This window comes from Gouania willdenowi, chromosome 7 (genome assembly GCF_900634775.1).
Source record: "Gouania willdenowi chromosome 7, fGouWil2.1, whole genome shotgun sequence".
NCBI classification, from domain to species: domain Eukaryota; kingdom Metazoa; phylum Chordata; class Actinopteri; order Blenniiformes; family Gobiesocidae; genus Gouania; species Gouania willdenowi.
Genome location: NC_041050.1, coordinates 33,501,304 through 33,523,992, shown reverse-complemented (window position 1 = coordinate 33,523,992; position 22,689 = coordinate 33,501,304). Strand labels below are relative to the sequence as shown.

Genomic DNA, 22,689 nt, shown 5'->3' with positions numbered 1-22,689 from the left:
ACTTAATATCTCATAATTATGACTTAGTATCTCATAATTATGGCTTAGTATCTCACAATTATGGCTTAGTATCTAATTATTATGACTTAGCATCTCATAATTATGGATTAGTATCTAATTATTATGACTTAGTATCTCACAGTTATGGCTTAGTATCTCATTATTATGACTTAGCATCCCATTATTATGACTTAGTATCTCAAAATTATGGCTTAGTATCTAATTATTATGACTTAGCATCTCATCATGACTTACTATCTCAAAATGATGAGATAGTATATCATAATTATGATTTCGTATTGCATTATAACTTAGTATCTCATAATTATGACTTAGTAGCTCACAATTATGGCTTAGTATCCCCCCCCGCCCCCCACCCGATCACCACCTCCATGATGACATTATCTGCTGCACTGTATATATATATATATATGTGTGTGTCCTATTATCCTTTATTCTCTATCTATCCTTTATTTATCCATCATCCTTTATATTTATCATTACTATTATTGTTGCTGGGTTGTTCTTTGTTTTTTTTATTTTTCATTTTTGTTTGTTTTGTGCACCAACTACCAAGACAAATTCCTTGTACTGTCCTTAAAACTGTACATGGCCATTAAAAACATTTCTGATTTCTGATTATGACTTTGCATCTCATTATTATGACTTAGTATCTCAAAATTATGGCTTAGTATCTAATTATTATGACTTAGCATCTCATTATCATGACTTAGTTTCTCAATATTATGACTTAGTATCTCATAATTATGATTTGGTATCTCACATATATGGCTTAGCATCTAATTATTATGACTTAGCATCTCATTATTATGACTTTGTATCTCATAATTATTACTTAGTATCACAATTATGGCTTATCTCATTTTTATGACTTAGTATCTAATTATTGTGACTCACCATCTAATAATTATGGCTTAGTATCTCATAATTAAGACTTAAGAATATTTTGTATCATTATTATTTCCCTTTTCCTCATTTTTAGGGGTTTTTTATGGTGGAAATGGTCTTCCACAGAGAAGGGACTAATCTGACAATATGGAAACAAAAAGAAGAAAACACTGTTGAAGACATTGTTGTTGCTTCTACCAATGTTTCTCCTCTTTGTATCTCAGGAAGACTATTACTCAGAAACTGCATCACATTCCTTCCACGGTTTAATAATGCTGCTGAGCCTTTTGATCCATATCTATTGCTGAATACTTTCACACATTCTGATGGGAATAATACAGAGCATGGACGAAAGGCTACAATTGTATCTGTGTATGAAAGTTGAGCATGCTATAGGGCCTGAAGTCAGTCAGAGTAAATTGTTGCTGTTAAGGAATGAAAATACTGTTTTCTATTTAATGCTTCTTGTCTTGAGAATCCGATGTGAAGCTCCGTCTTTTAACTTTGTAAACTCCATCACATGCTGTGCTCAGTTGTGTTATCATTTCATCTCTATAAATGTGGGCGTAGACAGCATTTTTCAAGGCCCCGATAATGATTATAAAAGTTCTCACTCTGTTTGGGAGATATGACACCATCCATATTTTAAACTTTAAACTGATCTGTTTGTTTTCTCAGATAACTCCTTTTTTTGGCCAATGGGCATAGAGTAGTGTTAAAGAAGTGTTCCGCTTCATTTGGAATTTCCTCCGAAAGCCAATTTGTGTAACATTTAGAAAAGTTAACGTTCCATACTAGTTGGTCACATTAAAATAAATAAATAAGATAGAGCAGAAAAACACCTCTTTAATAGTCACAAAAAAACACTTTAATAAAAAAAAAAAGAAAATGTACTATGTAACTACATGATGTTTTAGGTAAAGGCTGTCGCTATTATAGCTCAGACCGACTAAACCAGAGGTTCCCAACCTTTTTCAAGTCGTGACCCCATTTTTCTGGCGATCCCAGAGACATTTTTTTCTAGAATTAGTTTTGTTATAGTGTCAAATTTTAATTGAACTAGGTTTATATTTTAAAGGTTAAGTATGAAATACAGTTGTTTGATATTGTATGTGATGTGTGAAAGAAAAAAAAATCTAAAAATATGATTTTAATCAGTAATTGTTATTTTATATATTATCAACCCAATTTTAATTCTAGGTGACCCCACATGGGGTCACGACCCAAAAGTTGAAAAATCCTGGACCAAACAATCCACAAGACACTATTGTTACATATTACAGTATTACTTTGTCATCCGTCTCATGAACAGAGCCTTTATTGGTTAATTTAAAGGACCATCGAAACACCCTTTTTGATTATTAGCATTATTTTTATTTTATTTTTTGCCTTGTTTGCATTTGTTATAATAGGTTAATACTTCTATATGTAGTCTATGTATGTGTAGCAATTTTTTCTCTTATTCTTACCAAAATTACTTAATAAATATGTTGCATTTATTATACTGCATAGCTGTGACCGTCCCTAAGGAAGGGCGAGCTAGACTTTATTAGGTGAAATAAAAAGAAAAGATATAAAATGAAAAGGACTGTGTTACACATGAGTGAGGGGAGAAATAAAAGGGGACGTAAAAAAGGGACGAGAGCAAAGCAAAGAGTGAACATTTAAAAAAAACAAAAAACTATTTTTCACTTTTCTATGCAGTGGATGCTGGAGATGTTTACGGTTTGTTTTTATATGATGTTTACTAATATATAAAGTGCAGGAGACTGATTTTATGCAGAAGTTAATGGTAAATAATAACCAAACTTTACAGCATTATAGTCTAGAATTAGCACGTCATATATTCACTGTCATTTAAATAGTTTCACATTTAGGCCCTTATTTGTAAACCATTGCGTGAAAACGGGTGCAAATTTGAGTGCACATTTGCTCGTACGACAATGTGTGATTCATAAACTTGTTACGCCCTTTGGTTTTTCGGAGGCCCCTCCCACTAAGGTCAAACAAGAAATTACGTTTTTTCTAAAATGAAAATCAGCATCCTCACATCTGAGGTGAAGCAAAACAAAGATGTGCTTTTTGAATGTGTGAAAACTGGAATTAAGGAAGCGCATTTAAATGCTACTGAGCAGGTGACGTCTGCCCCCCTGTGTGCGCTGCAAACAACTTCACAACAGAGATCCTGGAGACACACATGGAAATAGGATGTTTATATCAGCCTCAGTGCTAGGCTTGGCCGGTTACACCATATACCGCAAGGTCATAAAAATAGCAACGGTATCAGTTTCAATACAGTCAAAATGCAATGCACTTCCCTGTGACTGCGCAGGGTCCGCCCCACACACACACACACACACACACACACACACACACACACACACACACAGGTGTCAGAGAGAGAGGGTGAGAACAGACGCCTGTAAACCAAGTGAAGCTTATTCAAGGTGAATTAATTCTATAGTCTGGAAGCGGAGTGATGGTTGTCAGTCAGTTCAGAGCAGCAGGGATCACAGCCCCCTCTGTGTGTGCTTATGGCAGAGAGGAGCTGACGACAGCAGCAGCTGTTTGGGACAGTATAACTACAGTGATACGTACATTCATGTCAGAGTCTCTTAAACACCAGAAAAATCTCCAATAACACAAGATAAAGTCCATACATTTGTCACTAGTCTATATTGAGAAAAAAGTTGCAAGAACGTTCAGAATATACCAATAAGGGAGGTTCACATTCAGTTTTGGTTTAAAAATGTAGCAGAGAGAGTATTCTACGAACTGCAGCTTTAACTCCTTGAATGAGACTACATTCTGAGTGAGCTCATCCTTTAGTAACTCCGTAAGTTGACAATTTAAACCGTAAAAGCGGCACTGTTAATGATAAGTGCTATAAATATACGGCCAGAGTGAGAAAGAAAAGAAGCGATCAGTCCTCGCCGCTGTCACTCGGCTCCGTAGACAGACAGACACACACACACACGCACACACAGTCGTGTTCGGTGTGAACGCACCCTGAGCCTTGCGTCATATTTTTTAATTAGTCACGGTAATACTGTATACCACAGGATACTGCCCAAGCCTACTCAGTACGCACACTTAAGGCAATAAATATCACATAAAAAAAATTAATGATTGAAACACTTGAAAAAAGCCTGAAAAATAACTAAATGTTGTTGCTTGTCTATGTTTTTTATGCCTTAAGCCAATTTAATCTATTTAATTCAATACATTACTGACTGCTACAGTGCATTTGCAAAAGTTTAAGGAACTATTTACATTTAAAAGCATGAATGAGGTCCTATTTCCTCCATCTCTTTTAGAAACAGCTCATTCTGATAAAGGCGTTTTTTCTTTTTCACTGTGGGGCAGATCCTACCAGAATAATCCAGGGTCCTGTGGACATGGAGATCATTGTGGGCGAGAGCATTGTGTTACCCTGCCAGGTCGCCAGTGACCCCGTCCTCGACGTTTCCTTCTCCTGGGCTTTCAACGGACAACTCATCACTCGAGGAGACGGACATTTTGAGCTTGTGGGCGGGGTGAGTGACCTGTAGTAATCCTGATCCTGGACTGTGTGAATAGGCTCTTTGCACCTTTCTTCTAAAGTGTGTGGTTCAACACTGTGGTGTTATTAGTGCTATTTTGTTTCAGGGATTAGTGACGAGGTTCCCAACCTTTTTTAGGGTCGTGACTAGGGTTGGGACCAAATTTCATATCTTGATATCCCAAAATGGTGATATCTCAATATTTTTAACTCAATAAAGTCTTACTAGAAAGACAATTCAGGGTTCAATTTTCTGATGCAAAATGTCACACATGCACATTAATTATTAGTAATTAATACATGTGAGTGAGTTCTGTAGTGTGGCTTGATATATCTTGAATCTCGATATATTGCCCAGGGCTAGTCGTGACCCCATTTTGATTTTTATTATTTATTATTTGATTTGTTTAGAATACGTTTATTACAAATACCAAAGATGTTAATACAGCATTTTATTTCAACTAGATTTTATATTTGAGAAAGTTTAGGGTACAGTTATTTGATATTTATTGTCAGTAATGTGTATTTGAAAAGAAAAAAATCATTAAAAAATGTTTTAAATATAATTGTACCCCATTTTTGGTAAGACTTTGCTTGAAGTTTTATACATAAGGCTGACTGTACGCTGTCATTATCTGTCATTAGCATGAATAAGGTGTCATGAAGGCTGTCATTAAGTGTTGTTTGCTAAATGATGACACCTTTGGAGCTATGTTGGCATTTTTTTGGTTAGGTGGAGGGATCTAGTGGGGTTAGGTTGGTTTAGGATAACGGGCAACACTCAATAGCAGCCTTCATGACACCTTATTCATGCTAATGACAGTATACAACTTCAACTAGTGTTGCCCATTTTTTTAACAATTAATAGACATTTCAGGAGACCCCATTTTAATTCCAGGCGACCCCACATGGAGTCCCGACCCCAAGGTTGAAAACTGGATTTGTGTGATACCACTTATACACTTTTCCCAAACTCTGCACCTGCTCGAAAGCAGAACATTCAGTGAGAATGTTTTGGCATTTGGAAAAAGAGCTATTAGATCATTTAAAAGCCTGCACACATCCACATGTTTTCTATTCAGTGGAAACACAGCAGTCACCGTGTCACAATACATTGGCAACAAAAACCTCACCATGTAGGTAATGCACTATAGCTGCTCAGCCACGATGACACGTCATTCTTCTTGAGTGCACTTCTCCAGCTCGTGGTCAGCCATCTGTAGTCATCTATTTTTCAATACTCTGGATTTCTCTTCAAATTCTGTTGTGACATGGCTCGCCGCATGCACAGCTCCTCAAAGCAGGACAAGGAAACACATTATTAGAGGTTTTTTTTCTTTTAAAGGGAATCAAAGCATGGCAGAGAGCCAAATGACAAAACTCTTTGAGGAGATCCTCACACGCTGTGAGGTGTTTCATTCTTCATGTCTGCGTTTGACTGACAATGTTCTTATCTGAAAAGCGGCTCCTTCCTCGTGTAATGCTTGAATGTCCCCAAGTCCAAAGGAGTTATCAACTTAACTTCGCTGCTTCGGGGGAATTTAATTTCCATAATTAAAACACATTGGCTCTGCTGCCATGTTTTCTCTGCCAGTGCCAGGAGAACAATTTCACCACTAATCTACCATTTGCTTCTTACGGTCATAGGTGGAGTTTGAGATTCTTGACGGGGAGGGGGACGAGAAGAAAGAATAGAATTAAACAAATTCAACAAGTACAAGTAATTTTCAGTAATTTTACTTGTACTTAAAGCTGCTATCCGGAGTTTCTGAGAGAACGTCTCGATGTCCCGCCCTCAACAGCTCTACTTCCTCCCCTGCCTCTGCCAGTCTACCAGAAGCTACGCCTCTACATTTGTGCACGAGCATTTCAAAACATAATAGTCGCATAACTGCAAAAACTACACATTTATTGTTAGTGCCATAACTTTTGATTAACACATGTTTATTACCTGTCCATGAGAAATGTCATCAAATCCTGGTCCGTTCAGAATCCTTTTAAAAGCAGCAAGTCCCTCCACCTTTGAAAAGCAGCTCAGACATAAATTCTGTTGACGTTTATCCACAAACTTTGTACCCGGACTTTTCTTTTTTTTTTTTAGTAGAAGCTTTATAAGTTGACAATGGAATGGAATGGGTAACTTGGTAAATGGACTTGATTTTATATAGCACTTTATCACCACACTGAAGCAGTCTCAAAGCCCTTTACATATCAGCTCATTCACCCATTTACTCTCACATTCACACACCAGTGGGACAGGACTGCCATGCAAGGTGCTAGTCGACCACTGGGAGCAACTTAGAGTTCAGTGTCTTGCCCAAGGACACTTGGACACATAGTCAGGTACTGGGATCGAACCCCCAACCTCTCGATCAGAAGACGACCCACTACCACCTGAGCCACGGTCGCCCTTGAGTTTCAAAGTCAGCGCTTTCTTACATTTGTATAGGGGTCTATTGGACAAAGGAGTGACTTATATACATAATGTATATGAATGACCACCGGCAATAAACCATAGTAAAAGACTAGTTAGGTATTTTTTTGCATTTCAAAAGAATGATACATAAACATAGATTACTCAGAAACTCCGATATCAGCTTTAAGTAAGTTTTGAAAGAAATAAAGTAATGAATTCAATTTCTTCACCCAACCGTTCCTGAGTAAATTATTACTTCAGTCAGGGCCGCTTTAGTCAAAATAATTTATTTATTTACAATAATAATGCTTTGGATTTTATATAGCAGCTTCAAGCGCTTTACATTGATGTGCATGCAATCTAATATTTTGCGGTATAGGTCTGTTCCGAAACCTCCTTGCCCGTTCCGCATGTTTACGTGGAAAGCCGGAGGTAGGGAGATCACTCCTCCCTGACTTTCCATGAGCCCTAGGCTAGCTAAAGGCTAAAGCAAGTAGAGTGGTTAGCAGAAAGCCCCTGGAACAAAGCAGAGAACATGTTAATGACAACAAAATGATACCCAGTGAGTTGGATACATACTGACCTGGAGGAGGTGGGTTGTGAGATGCTTGCTGAGGATGTATGAGTCAGCTGTCATGGTTTAAGTAGTGCATCCCGTATGCTTTGGCCGATAGGGAGCCAATCTGGGCTGTTGGTTGATTGATGGTGTGGCTGGCTTGATGTCCACGGACTGCCTGTGCTCAAATTTTGTGATTATTTCTTTATTTCCTTTTTATGGCTCTTCATAAGCGTCAGTTTAAACCCACTTTCTGTGGTTCAGGATGTGGTTTCTACCTCGTATGCTGTTACAGGCTGGCGACCGCTTTCTGCTTCATTTTTGTTGAAAGGCCATACATGAACTGCTGGGCACACTGTCGCTTCACCATTTACAGGAAGAATTGCCCAACAGAAGAAGACGATGGTTATATGACTCGAGCTCCAAAAAATAACTTTTGTTTTTTAAATAACAACAAATGAATTCATACTGTAGATATTTTGTAAAGTCACTTTGTTTTATGGTACTTAAAACGGTTGTACATTATATTAAGAATTGTTTTTCAGATGAATTTGGGTAAACTATAATGAAAACTATTGACCACTATAGGGGGCAATGCCCCCCTGCCCCCGCATGCTTATGGTTGTCCCTTTTTTTCATCCCACATAGGGCAGAAGATGTTACACTTGGTGTTAATAGTTTAATTAACAGTGGAAATAGCTGTGACCTTGGACAAGACTAAACTCCTTTCAAAGAACTGATTTTTTTTATTGTTTTGCATGTGTCTGTGAATTTACGCCCTGGTCTGCTTTTCATTGCGCTCATCTCTTTTATGACCTGATGCATTCATAAAAGCACTGGAATTTTGTCAAGTCTCTCTCACAGTCACAGCTGAATAAACTAAAGGATCTGTGAGCGTTTTGGGGGGCCACTGCTCACTGCACCTTTGCATATGCTTCACTACATTCTTTAATAAGCTGTCTCTGGGTCTGTTATCTTTTATGCTACATAAAGCTTTCCTTCCTCTTTGCTAGAGAACGGCAGGAGATCTGATGATCAGGAGCATTCAGCTCTCCCATGCTGGCAAATATATCTGCGTGGTGGACACAGATGTGGAGAGCCTGTCGGCCGTGGCTGTATTGATCGTGAAAGGTAAGGAAGCATCTTCTCTTCTCCGCAGGCGCTAATTGAAGCAAAGCTTTCAGCCGGCATTATTTAAAAGCTAATCCTTGAAAAGAAACAAATTAACAATATAGCAGTAGAGTGGGTTTAGATGTAACCTAATGTTAGGGAGTAAGCGCTACTGAACACAGTAGGTTCTTTGTACCTAAATTGAGTTGTTGGGTATAATCTGAAGGAAACAGCATTGAGAGAGTTTCATGTGTCTAGTTCTCAAACTATGGCCCTCATTTATCAACTGTTCATACGTTCAGATCAGAGCATGAGACCATATTCACGCAAGCTTCGGTATTTATCAATTCCGACGTTATGGTACGCTACAATCAGATCTCACGTCAGGTCTGACCTTGTGTACGCAAATCTGAGTGTGTGGATTTGCGGTTCAGCAGCCAAATCTGTGTAAGGCTGAAAATAAAGTATTCATCTAGCTTCAGGTGTCATTTAAGCATAAGCATACACACATTCTGAACAGATCTAAACAGATTATTAAAACTCATTAAACAAAATATAATGCTTTTTTACTGATACCACTTTTTTTGTTTTCCTTTCAAGGAATACCGTATAACCCTGCTGGTAAACTGATGCTGAGCAGAAGTGGATAGGTTCACCCAGTGCACTCACACGCACACGGGATGCACTGTTAGGCGCTGTATTGGAGATGAGGTCCTATTTCCTATTACAGCAGTAAATAGTAAATAGGACCTCATTCATGCTTTTAAATGTAAATAGTTCCCTTAACTTTTACAAATGCTCGGCAGTAATCAGTAATGTGATGAATTATAGGTGAAATTGGCTTTTGGCATAATAAACACAGACAAGGGTAAACATTTAGTCATTTTTAAGGCTTTTTAAAGCTTTTTGATTGCTAATTCATTTTCCTAAAGCGTGCGGGCTGAGGCTGATAAACAAATCTATGTGTGTCTCTCCAAGATCTCTGTTGTGTATTTGTTCACTGTGCACACAGGGGGGCAGACGTCACCTGCTCAGTTACTGATCCTCTTCCACACAGCGTTTGAATGTGCTTCTTTAATTCCAGTTTTCACATGTTCAAAAAGCACGTCTTTGTTTTTGCTCCACCTCAGATGTGAGGATGCCGAGTTTCATCTTGGAAAAGCCTCTTTTCTTGTTTGACCTCAGTGGGTGGGGCCTCCGATACAGGAGGGTGTAACAAGTTAATGACGATTGAATTCAGCTGCTGCATTTGTCAACACCTGATCATTTGTACACAGGGATTGGTCAGATACAAATGTTTCGTGAATCACACATTGGTTCTTTCATACAACTAAGGGGCGAGTTCACTAAGATCTGAAATAAAGGGTGGTAAACCAGGTGCGTCCCTAATTCCTTTGGTGGCAGTGTTTGCTCACCTGCTATGGGGAATTCACTAACATTGAGCCACTAGTAGGCGCGCGTATAGACGTGGTTGAGACCGCCCTATTTAAATGAACATTTTGCTCGTTCAACGTGGAGAGGTGAGTGTGCAGAAGCACAAAATTACAATTTGAAGAAATTCAATTGGAGGCTGGTGGACTCCTCTGTCTGCTGCACAAATATTTAATAATGTAGAAAACAAAATAAACAAATAAAAATTTTTTTTAAAAAAAACAACAACTTTAAAACCTAACCTAAAATTTATATTTTTTCACCCTGTTTTAATGTGGGTCCCCTGCTCGGTCTTGTAACTGTGCTCTTAAAACAGGCAGATTTGGACAGAAACCGTCCTATTGATCTGTTGATGCCATTGATTTGAGTTAATCCAGCAACAGAGTCTGTCAATCAGCCGATCAGCACCATTTGAAGATGATCTATTGAGCATCATCCAGCAGGTCTGAACTCCTGAGTAGTCACTCACACTCTCATTTGTGAATATTGTGCCATCGCTGTGTAAATTACCCATGCTGTTCAGCTGTTTCTGCCACGATGCTCCTGCCATCAACGCCACATGAGAGTTTTACGGTCAAAACATGGAGAGAAAGACACAGAAGCTCATTGGAGCGGTGAGTCCGGACTTCGGAGCGACATTTTTGGATCCCCGCGCACAACATCCTCTGCATTGCAGCCGCTGGACTCCACACACGCCGCCGCGGGTGCACGTCCAGCTTTACTCTGCAATTTCTCATTCAGTGGCTGTTAATATTGACTATTGTTTTATTTAAATTATTTTCTTATACTAGATAGTTAACTGGAGTCTTTTTTTTTTTCCATATCCGCTGTATTTTGTGTCAACATTTATTGCAGCGGATCTCTGCATGTGTGTTTGCACCTGCTTGTCAGTCGTACTATTTTCCTGTGCTGAAACGATCACTGCAAAAAGTTCCAGGTTTGCATTTCCTCCTCCCATTTTTTTGCTTCCCTTGTGAGAATATGAATACATATTAATTGGAGTAACATGCTCAATGGATTAAGGACGCGTTTTGACATGCAGCAGCCGCGCACTCTTGATTCTCTGGGGTTTGTACCCTGTATTAGCGCGTGGAGTGATGTCTGGACAAGTTTTAATACCCCCAAACCCTCAGTGAATTCGCCCCTCAATGTGCCCTCAGATATGCACCCGTTTTCACGCATGATTGATAAATAAGGGCCAACGTGTTTTAGTTTTTTATGATTTGTCAAATAACTTTAATGTATTGAACATGGGTGGGTTCACAATACGATACGATATTTTGGAAAGGGAAAAAAAAACTAAATAATTGCAATCGGGCATACTTACAGTACATACTTACTCTGGGTATGCCCTTTTCAACTCAATTGGAATATTAATAACTTTAATGTGACACATTTTTACTATTTAAAGTACAAAAAGTGCCACCCTGCAAATAGAACGCAAAAATAGATACTGACAAATGGTGACAGTCTAAAATTAGAATCAAATCATGTCGTCATCATGCTCTGCATAAACCTAACATAACCAGTTAAAAAACAAACAAAACAAAAAAAAAATTATCTAAAACAGTCCCACCCGACTATTGACGATACATTTTGTGACGTGGCACAATATATTGTCGCTCCTTTAACGTGATGAAAACTGAACAAATGTTCTATGAAGAATTTGCATCAATGCACCAGTGTTTTAATCCCAAATAGGTTTGTTTCAAAATATAATTGCAGTGTGATTAAAAAGCCTGGAGTCTTCCTGCAGTCTATGTTCTTCAAGCTACGTTTATTTCCAGAGATATTGTTTGATTGAATCAACCAGACACAACTTGCTTCCCTCTTTTAGTGCAGCAAGAATAATTGTGAAAGTTTGTAGTAAAAAAAAAAAAAAAAAACTTGTGTGAAAGTCCTAAGTAATAACAGCTATGGTTTGGAACTTGTCTTGTACCTCCTTAATGACCAATTTTCTGTCTTTTTGTGGTGTGTTTGACAGGGGAATGTTTACATGTCTGTCTGTGCGCATTCATGCAGTATTCATAACTCCTAAGAGACACAGTGTTGAGAGCCACATTCTACATTGGACAGAACAACATTACTTATGTGTTTCAGGGCGGTATTGTGTGTGGTGGGAGAGGAGGGAGGTTTATGGCTGACATCAATGCACCCAAGCAGCCCAGCACATCCTGCAAATATGTTAAATGTCAGACGAACTAAGGGATAATTTGGGTGTCAGGATTTGAAAAGGTTGGATCTATATCTTTATCTTGTAAAGAGAAGCACCAGTGATTCAACTTGACGTGTAGAGGATCTTCCTGGCAAATGGCATTAATTGGCACTTTGTTTTCAACAGCTAAAAGGCTAAGTGGAAGTAATGTTTAACTTTTCAAGAAGCAGCCTTCATAAAACAAGGCAAATGGACTGAACCCGAGCTTTTGAGTGCAATGTTTACACATCCCGCTCCCAGCGGCTGTCACCGTCATTTCTTTTACATCAAATGGTTTCAAATCCTGGGTGGCAAAATATCAATTCAGACAACAACAACAACAACAACAACAAAGAACAATAATAATGGGTAAAAAATGTCTACAGCAGACTAGCCCAAGCACCTTGGTTACCAGGGTTGGGTTACAATTACGTTTTAAATTTTCCATTTTCAATTACAATTACGTTTTCAATTATCCATTTTCAATTACAATTCAATTATGATTACGATAACTGGCATTTTTTCCATTGACAATTGTTATATTTATTTATTTATATTATTTTTTTACCTCAGAAAGTCAACTGCAATTACTTTCTCAATTACTAAAGTTCAATTAAAATGAATCACAATTAATGAGCGTGAAATAAATAACCTAATAAAAGTTAACCTTCCTCTTGTGTTAGCTTTCTGTTAGCATCTCTTGTGCTAACGGGTCCTAAATCAGCTGTAACATACATTAAAAACAAATATCTATCATCTAGGGGTGTCACGAGATAAAACTCTACGAGATTTAAAAAAAATTAATTTATTTTATTTGTGACCTGTGGGGGCAGTCATCCGCCTTTGCTACGTCTAGCCTACCAGAGGGAAAAGAAGAAGAGGAGTTGTCTTATATTTTAGTTCGTTTCAAGTTTATTAACAGTTAAAAAAAACGTGGCTGTGTAGTTGCAGCATGTTGTTAATGACATACTTGGTCAGGCTCTGTTTGCACTATTATAACTTTGATTTGGTTTTGCACATATTATTGTTTGCAAAAAAAAGAAATATAATTTATTTTAACTTTTCTAAATGTTAGTTTTAGTTTCAATTTGTGGAAGAAGTTTATTAAAAGCTCATGCTTACATCATGCATGTAAAAAGTTATAATAAAACATTTCAAAATTAATTTGCAACTTGGTTAAATGAAAGTCTGTTGGTCCAGTCTTACATTTTGTCATTGTAGTTTTCTTAATATCGTGTCTCGTCTATGTATCATCACACCCCTAGACATCTAATTTCTTTCCTATCAATTAGTTACATTGTTAGACTTCCTAATCAATGAAATAATAGCTTTTAATATTTTTGGTGTGGGCATCTGAGCCTTTTTTTTGTCAGTGTACTCCTAGATTTCCATTTTTTAAATGGTAAAATGTGGGAAAACTTGATATGAAACATGTTTTAATAAGTAACTACATATGTGTACAACTGTACATAGAACTGTGTCATTGTTGCCCAGTTTTGCGTTAAATTATAATTGACAATTTTTATAGAATTTTCATGGCAATTACAAACTCAATTATCTCAACTCAATTATAATTTTATGACGATTAGGACAGCAACAGATTTCTTAAATTACAGTTACAATTATAATTACGCCATCATTGTAATTGACTATTAATTATGCCATTACAATTATAATTGACCCCAACACTCGTGGTCACGTGTAGATGATATAAATGTTGCTTCTCTGCTAAGTATATTGGGTGGCATTTCTCCTCACATTTATTAAGATGCAGTATTACAGTGAGGGATATTCCACAGTTACATGTACAAGGTTTGATTATAAAGGATGAATCTGATTCAGTCGTTGCTGAAGTAGAAGCACCATTCAAATATATTTTAAAAAATGAAAGAAATGAAAAGACTTTTTTGTCCTTGTCAGGCTGAAAGTCCATGCATGTTTTTATCATCACTATAAAGTGCAGACAGAGTGCTGCTAATGGGACTAATGGGAGTTGTTGATGACCATTATGTGTGTTGTAATCATGCATCTGAACAGTTATTTTAAGGTTGGGCAAAATGTAAGAGGTTGTCGAATATTTGGCGAGATCCTTCGTGTGATGATGCATTCGACTGAAATCAAATTGTGATTAAGTAGATCGTGAAGCTTTTTTTTTTCTCTCAAAATCACATTTCAGTTTTTTAACCAATTAGTAATGTACTTTAAATTATGCTATTATTACTTATTATGCTATCATTACTTTTTAATCATGTAACTCATTGAATTGCCTTGTGTGTGAAACGCACAATACAAACACATTTGCCTTGCTTTGCCGATTATGGAATTCAAGGAGATTTGTTTTGTTTCTGTTTCTGAGCTATTACAGAAATTTTGAATACATTTGGACAAAAGAAATGCAGGTAAATTCAGTTGTCATCTATTTTTTTTCCTTTGTCGTCTTTTAGGAAAATTCCAGTTTTAAATGTCATATGCATTTACATTTAAATATTTAAATTGTGTTCCTAACACAATCATTTTATGTAATAATAGCTTGGTTCATGCAGTCCTTTTTGTTCTGAGGGATTGAACGTGTGAACAGAATCTATTATTTCGTTTTCATCTACATCTGTAGAAACAGTTGCCCAGAGACCAAACAACGCATATGACCACCAGCCAACATACTGTATATTGATTACCATTTACATGTTGCACATGTATTCTCCAATGAATGGAGTATAATTTGATCTGGTTAGGTGTGTGTGTATATATGTATATATATATTAGGGATGTATTGATTTCTAAAACTCACGGTTCGGTATACAAATGGTATTAACCTCACGATACAATAATTATTGCGGTATTGTAGGAAAGCTCACGGTTTTACAGGAAGGCTCACAGTTAGCAGCAAAGCTAACAATAACAAGAATGATGACCATTAAAAAAAATGTGTCTGTTCACCATTTTGACAGTATTTATTGTCATACTTTTACATTCGTGACATTAGAAACTGAATACTGCCTACGAACACATACAGACGTTTTAGTTAAAGTGCAAAAAATCAGAAGTAACCTCGTTATCAACATTTATTTATTTTTATATATTTGACAGGGACAATGCAATTCAACATAGATACAAAATAAGTGTGCCGCTGATGTGATGCACAAAAAAGTTTAAAGCTAGTCTCTTGTTATTTCTAGAGCTGTTCTGAGGGGCCATGGTTGTAAATGCTTCCTTTAGAGTTTTTAGATCAGACTGAATTGTTTGTTTGACGCAATTATTTTTGTATTTTTGGACGAGTCGCGTCAGGGACACTAGCATTGTTTACATATTATTATACAGTATACATTTATATGTATACACACACACTTTATTATGTTGATTCTCTGTTTTTAGCAGACAATGCTTTTTTAATGAATATATCCAAGCCTCTCATTCAGGGAGTGATGATTTGTTTTGGAAGTAATAAATTGCATCGGAAGTTACCAGAGGTGTAAAGAATACTGATGTATCCTACTCAAGTAGAAGTACTGTTAATTGAAATTGTACTCAAGTACAAATAAGCCATACATAAATTCTCAAGTACAAGTAAAAAGTAGCTCAACTAAATAGTACTAAGTAAACGTTACTAGTTGCTTTCACTCCCCACGTTTATATTTGGTAATAAATCTTACCACGGTTCCACTGCATACAGTAAACATCTCATTTATAATCTTAAAAAGGGAAAGACCAAACTTATTTTCCACAAAGGCATCTGCATAAAATAAACGTTTTGTCAAAATGTACCGTTCTGAACAGAAATAAAAAATAAATAAAACAAATAACACCAATGAATTCAATTCAAAATTAAAAAGAAATATTCTCAGACTTTAAGTATAGCTACATTTATGAACTCTAAAACTGAGAAAATAAACTTCATCCAAAGCTGTTTTGTCGCCGTGCATTACGTTGAATTTTATTGGTCGGCTATGATGTGACGCATTTGATTGTTGTCTGGTCATTTTATTTTTTGTAGTTTCCCAATGTTTGTTGATTATTTTAAAACCAAAAACAAAAAATAACTTACTATCTTACTTCTTTTAAAACGTACTTAAAGCTCCTATTCGAAGTTTCTGAGAAACGTCTCAATGTCCCGCCCTAAACAGCCTCACTTCCTCCCCCTGCTTCTGCCAATCAACCAGAAGCCACGCCTCTACTTTTCTGCACGCACATCGCGTAACATAACAAGGTGGCATTGATATAGGTCTATGGGTCAGGTAAGAGCCAAATTCATATTTACCTGTTTGCTGTTGTGACGTGTGGCCTTGTTTCCATGCACAGTTCTACATTCACTTTGATTGACAGTCTCAAAAACAGGAAGTCGAAGCCTATTGGCTGGGCGCACTTGGCGATTGTTTCCATTTGTATAGGGGTCTATAGGACGGAGAAGGGACTTATATACATTAATGTATATTAATGACCGCCAGCAGTAAACCATAGTAAAAGACTAGTTAGGTATTTTTTCGCATTTCAAAAGAATCATATATAAACATAGATTTCTCAGAAACTCCAGATATCAGCTTTAAATACAAATAAAATGACTGATTTAGAAATCTACTCAAAAAAACAACTCAATTACAGTAATGTGAGTACTTGTAATCTGTTACTGTTACCTCTGTAAGTTACTCACTGCCTAAGTCACTTTTATACTGAAGTACTAATTTTTGTACTATATTATTGTAGTAACAACACTTTTACTTGAGTATTGTCATTGTTTACTCCTTCCACCACTGTCTGTTTTCAACCCGACAACATCAGAGTGACTGGCTGTGATTGCTGGAGCACACGTGAACATTCTCAATGATGCTCATGGTAATAGTGATTATTCTGTGTTATTGGCAATTGAAATATTATTGCAATCATGTTCTGCACATCATCCCGCTCCTGCTGCACCGTGGAAGGTCAACGATAATTGCCCCGACACAAAGACTCGAGTGATTATTCAAGCTCCTTGTTTTGTTTTTTTTTCCACAATGGCAGAGGGAAGTGTTTTTTAGACAACACGTGGAGATGCCTTGCTCACACTCCGCTGGGGGGGGGGGCTGGCGAGAAGGTCACGATGTCAGGATACCATCAGGGTCATTAGCATATAAACCACTTGGTGAGCATTCATGCTTGTTGACAGTTGCGACATCATTATTCTCCGGGGAGATCACATTTAAGGAGAAACACCCGACTATAGTCCATGCGGCACCACGCAACTTTGATTTAACCGCGAGACGCTGGTATTGAAATTCACAAGTTACAAGTAGCGACACATTCAGGTGAGATACAGGTCACATTCATAGGATACAAAGTCGTCAGTAAACACAGGCAGATATTATTTTCCCATATTAATAACACATTATTTCAACGACCCCAGAGACACTGACAGCAGCTGTTTGCTTCAGCCAATGAAATACAGTTAACAAGATAAAGAATTTATCCTTGATTGTGTCATCCAGGGTTGGGGTCAACTATAATTGTAATTGTGTAATTGATCATTATTTACAAATGTAATTGAGTTCAGATAATTGACTTTGTAATTGACATGAAAATTCCATAAAAATTGTCAATTATTATTTAGCGCAAAACTGACTGGGGAACCATGTTACAGTTCTATGCACAGTTCTACACATATGCAGTTAACAATCATTAGAATATGTTTCATATCAAGCTTTCCCACATTTTACCATTTAAAAAATATATAAATCTAGAGTTATTCTGACACAAAAAGCCTCAGACGTCCACACCAAAAGTATTAAAAACCTATATTTTCATTGATTATGAAGCTTAATAAGGTAACCAACAGATAGGAAAAATAGATATTTGTTTTAGTTTGATTTTACAGCTGAATTAGGACCCGTTAGCATAACAGATGCTAACAGAAAGCTAACACAAAAGGAAGGTTAACTTTTATTGGGTTATTTATTTCAGGCTCAGTAATTGTGATTATTTGTAACTGAGAACGTAATTGTAATTGACTTTCTGAGGATGAAAAATTAATTGTAATTTAATTGTAATTGGAAAAAAAAGAATTGAACATGTGTAATTGAAAATGTTATTGTAACTGAAAAATGTAGTGTCATTTATTAATATGTAGGCTGCTGCTATTGGTCCAGACCCGGACCTCAGACAAAAGTGACTATAGGTCCGGCATGCGTCCTCATGCGCAGTGAGCCGAATGCTGGTAGTTCCGTCACTGCCTGACCCGTGTCCTTCTAGCTATAGTTCCGTCAGTTTTATTTTAGCCCTAACCCTAACCCAAGAAATACCCTAAAATGTTTCTTTTTTTTAAAGGTGGAATTTGCTGTGTTAAATATGTTAAAAGGAAGAGAAAAAAACGTCAGATGTGGGATTCGAACCCACATCAGCGGAAAAATCCTTGAGTCTAGCACCTTAGACCAGTGTTTCCCAACCAGGGGTACGCTTACCCCTAGGGGTACGTGAGCACATTGCAAGGGGGTACATGGAAAAATTAAGAACTTATTTCCAAGATAATAAAAAATATTCTCAGTCATTTCATAAGTCCGTCAATAAAATGGTATGTGTGCACTATGACTCAAAAGTTTAAATGCCTACAAGGGGACATATTCAAAGAAGGTCCTTTTGTGGTAAATGTCATAAAAGCTACATATAAAACAGGCAGGTTATTTTTTTGTTTTGTATTTATTTATTTATATTATTGTTTTTTATTTATTCTTATTTTTTTTCTAATTTCAACTATTGTACTTTAATTACAATATGATCATAATATATTAGTTTTAATAATACAGTATTCATAATACAAACCTTTACTATAATATTATTTCTTATATTTGTCATTTTTATTGCCTTGAGGGCATTATAATTTTATGTTTAATTTCAGTTCAATAAGAAGATAATGCCTGAATATTAATTGTTCAATTTATGAAGATGAAATAAAAATGACTAGCGTTGAATATTCAGTTGTGTTACGTTCTACTTTTGGACAATCATGAACACGTATGAGTGAGGGGTACTCATGGTATGATAAAAAGGCTCAAGGGGTTCATAAGACAAGAAAGGTTGGGAACCACTGCCTTAGACCACTCAGCCATCCTAACACGGTGGTAACACAGGCACATTACGCTTATGGAGAAAAGACAGGAACAGAACTATAGTCTGATTTATCTGAGGTCTGGGTCTGGAACTATAGACACTTTGTATATGTATTAATGAGTCAAGTGTATTAAAGTTGTTTTGTTTTATAATTAACAGCGGCTAATGAGTTTTACAGAGATCAATATCTTTAAGGCCTTGGCTTTGATACCAGATGTACATACGAGCTGTAATTTAAAGGTACCTGTAAGAAAAAGATTTAAAAGCATGTGTGAAAAGAAAAGCGTAGACAATGACACACAAGTGTAAACACAAACCTGTCTGTTAGCGCTCCTGAAGGACTCGCTGTTTGATCATTAAATTATTTAACACCTTAATAATTACACTGCTTTCTTTCATATCAGACGCCTCCTTAAGAGCTGTGTAAGCAAAGCTGGGAGCGTTTTTTTTTTCTGCGCCCGGTCTCCAGTGGTCTATTATTTCTGATGAGCCGACACGTTCATTAGAAAAGGAATCAGTAGATGAAGCAAAAGTAAAACATCAGACCGTCTAATTGACAGAATAATGAAAATAAATGATAAAACTGTAAAACTTCAGGGTAGGGAATTTTTTCTTCTTTTCTCTTTTCTTTTTTTTTTACCTTTTAATTTGTTCGCCTGTCTGTACATACACCGGTCGTTTCATTGATCACTTTCTAGGAACAAGAAAAGGGAGAGATTATAAGTCTGGTGAATATTAGCTGATAAATGGGATCCTTTTAAGTGCCTTTTTTTGTTGTTTTTGTGGATTTTTGGAGAAAGATTTTTAAAAAGCAAATAGAGTTCAATCTAGTCATTGTCAAATACCTCACAGTGCATTGTGGGTGTTTGTACAAGCTGTGCCGTACCTTGGGTTTTTATTTAATTTGGTATTGGAAAATAAAGGTAGTAAAAAATCATTGCTATCAAATCATACAGAAAATGGTTAAATTCACACAAAATGTGATATAGGAAGAGTAACTCATTTGTTCTCATCCCTTTTAAATAAAAAAATAGTTATTTATATATATATCATGTAAAGCGCATTGAATTGCCTTGTGTATGAAATGCGCTATACAAATACATTTGCCTTGTCTATATATAAAAATAATAATTTGTGTATAATATATATATATATATATACATATATATATATAATAAGAAAACTGTGTCTGTATATATATATGTAAAAAAAAACACATATAATGTATTTTTTCTGTAACAAGCAAGACAAGAGAATAAAAGGAGTCCCTCAGTCATTTTTTTTTTTAATTCACACCATTCATACACACACTATTGATGAAAGATATATAGCAATTTTGCTACATTTTGCCACAGTTATTAAATCGCAACCCACTTTCTTCTTAGAATTCAACCAACCAAATTTAGGTTTTCAAAAATAGCAGTTTTTAAACATAAAGCTATATATTTTCATGTGCAACATGCATTTCACAGCATGCCTGTCAAAAGTGAATGTTCTTTCAAAATAAAAAAAACATGGGAGATATTAAGAATTTATTTGTTTTTGACCAGCTGTCCGCGACCCATTTTTGGGTCCCGACCCACTAGTTGAGAATCACTGATGTAAATCACATTGAATTGCCTTGTGTATGAAATGCGCAATACAAATGAATTTGCCTTGCCTATATAAAAATAATAATTTGTGTATATAAAATATATATAAAATGAAAAAAATACATATGATGTATGTATATATGTAAAAAAATAAAAACAAGACAAGAGAATAAAAAGAATCCCTCAACCATTTTTTTAATTCACACCATTCATACACACACTATTGATGAAAGATATATAGCAATTTATATATCTATATGTATATATATATCTATATGTATATATATATATACAGTATATATGTCCAGTATATAATCATGTAAAGCACATTGAATTGCCTTGTGTATGAAATGCGCTATACAAATTAATTTGCCTTGCCTTTATATAAAATAATAATTTGTGTATATAATATATTATAAAATGAAAAAATACATATCATGTATGTATATGTGTAACAATATGTGTTTTTTCTGTAACAAACCAAACAAAGAATAAAAGGAGTCCCTCAACAGTTGAACTAATTCACCCATTTACACACTAATAATGACAGATATATAGTAATAGCTGTAATGCAGTATACTACACTACACACACTCATAGGGACTGTCCACTCTAAAGTGGTTCCCAGCCTTTATTGGGTCGTGACCCCATTTTGATATCTCACAAATTTCTGGCGACCCCAGAGACAGGTTTTTTCTAGAATTTAGCTTTCGATAACATTCTTTACTGTGTTCAAAATACAGAGTAGTCAGAATTAGTGCACACAGTGGCAAAATGCACCAACTCAGCTATTTTTTTAGGCTATTGCATTTTATTTGAACTAGATTTATATTTAAGTACTGAATAGAGTTTAAGATGGTGTGTGGTTTTATAACATCTGATAATCTTTTTAATGAATTACTTGACATTTCTGGCGACCTTACATGGGATCACAACCCCAAGGTTGAAAAACACTGCTATAATGAATGTATGAAAATATTGACAATAAAATCAAATGTGTTTTGGATTCAAATTAAAATGTGTGTATTCTTTTTTTGGGGGGGGGACCACACACTTTTTGTCTCTTTGCTGTAAAAAGCGTTTTATTTTCCCTGACGTTCTCTCCTCGCATGCTTGAATTCACATTCTGAAGGCGATCAAAGAATATCATTTAAGTGTAAAATGTGTTTGTGGGTTGACGGTTGGGTTCTCTGTGCTCCCACGCGCTGCCATGTTCATTCTGTGGTGTCGTCTGTGCTTCTGCACGTGCGAAAAGCTGACGGTGTCTGTTCCTGTGATTGAGCCAGGCTCCCCCACCCCCCCAGACTCAGTGACTGTGGAAGAGGTGACAGACAGCACGGCCCAGCTCGCGTGGAGCCCCGGCAGAGACAACGGCAGCCCCATCACCAATTACCTCATCCAGGCCAGAACTCCCTTCACTGTGGGATGGCAGAGGGTTAACACAGGTACAATTCACACTGGGGAGATGAATTCTCATTTTATAGCCGAGAAGTTGTTACTCAGATAATTCACAGATGCCCACAGGGAATTCATCCTGTTACTTGTTCCCGTTGGACAAAAAGAGGTCATGGTGTAGGGTCATAGGGAGGAAGCACTTGCAATGTAAGTGATTTGAGGTCTAATGCAGTAGACTTAGAGGTTATTGCTACTAAATAATATTTTATTGACACTACTTTAATTATCTTGTTTATAGGGCTGGGTGATATGGACCAAAACTCGTACCTTGATTTTCTATTTTTTTTTTTTTTTTTTTAAATGACGTTCTACAATATAAATCTTGATCATTTGAATTCAAATAAAATATTCAGTGAATGACAGTTCTGGGTTCAATTTTAATTAACAAACAGCTGCACAATGTGTGTCACT

The 22,689-nt window shown here is 36.3% G+C and overlaps 1 protein-coding gene across 1 annotated transcript in view; it reads left to right on the top strand.

The window, feature by feature from the left end:
- LOC114466863 (contactin-3-like) overlaps positions 1-22,689 on the top strand; it is an 81,319-nt gene that overhangs the window by 32,588 nt on the left and 26,042 nt on the right. Inside the window, exons 12-14 of the mRNA XM_028452695.1 lie at positions 4,276-4,445; positions 8,436-8,553; positions 22,110-22,268. Of these exons, the coding sequence (XP_028308496.1) occupies positions 4,276-4,445; positions 8,436-8,553; positions 22,110-22,268 (447 nt within the window). The remainder of the gene's footprint in view (positions 1-4,275; positions 4,446-8,435; positions 8,554-22,109; positions 22,269-22,689) is intronic.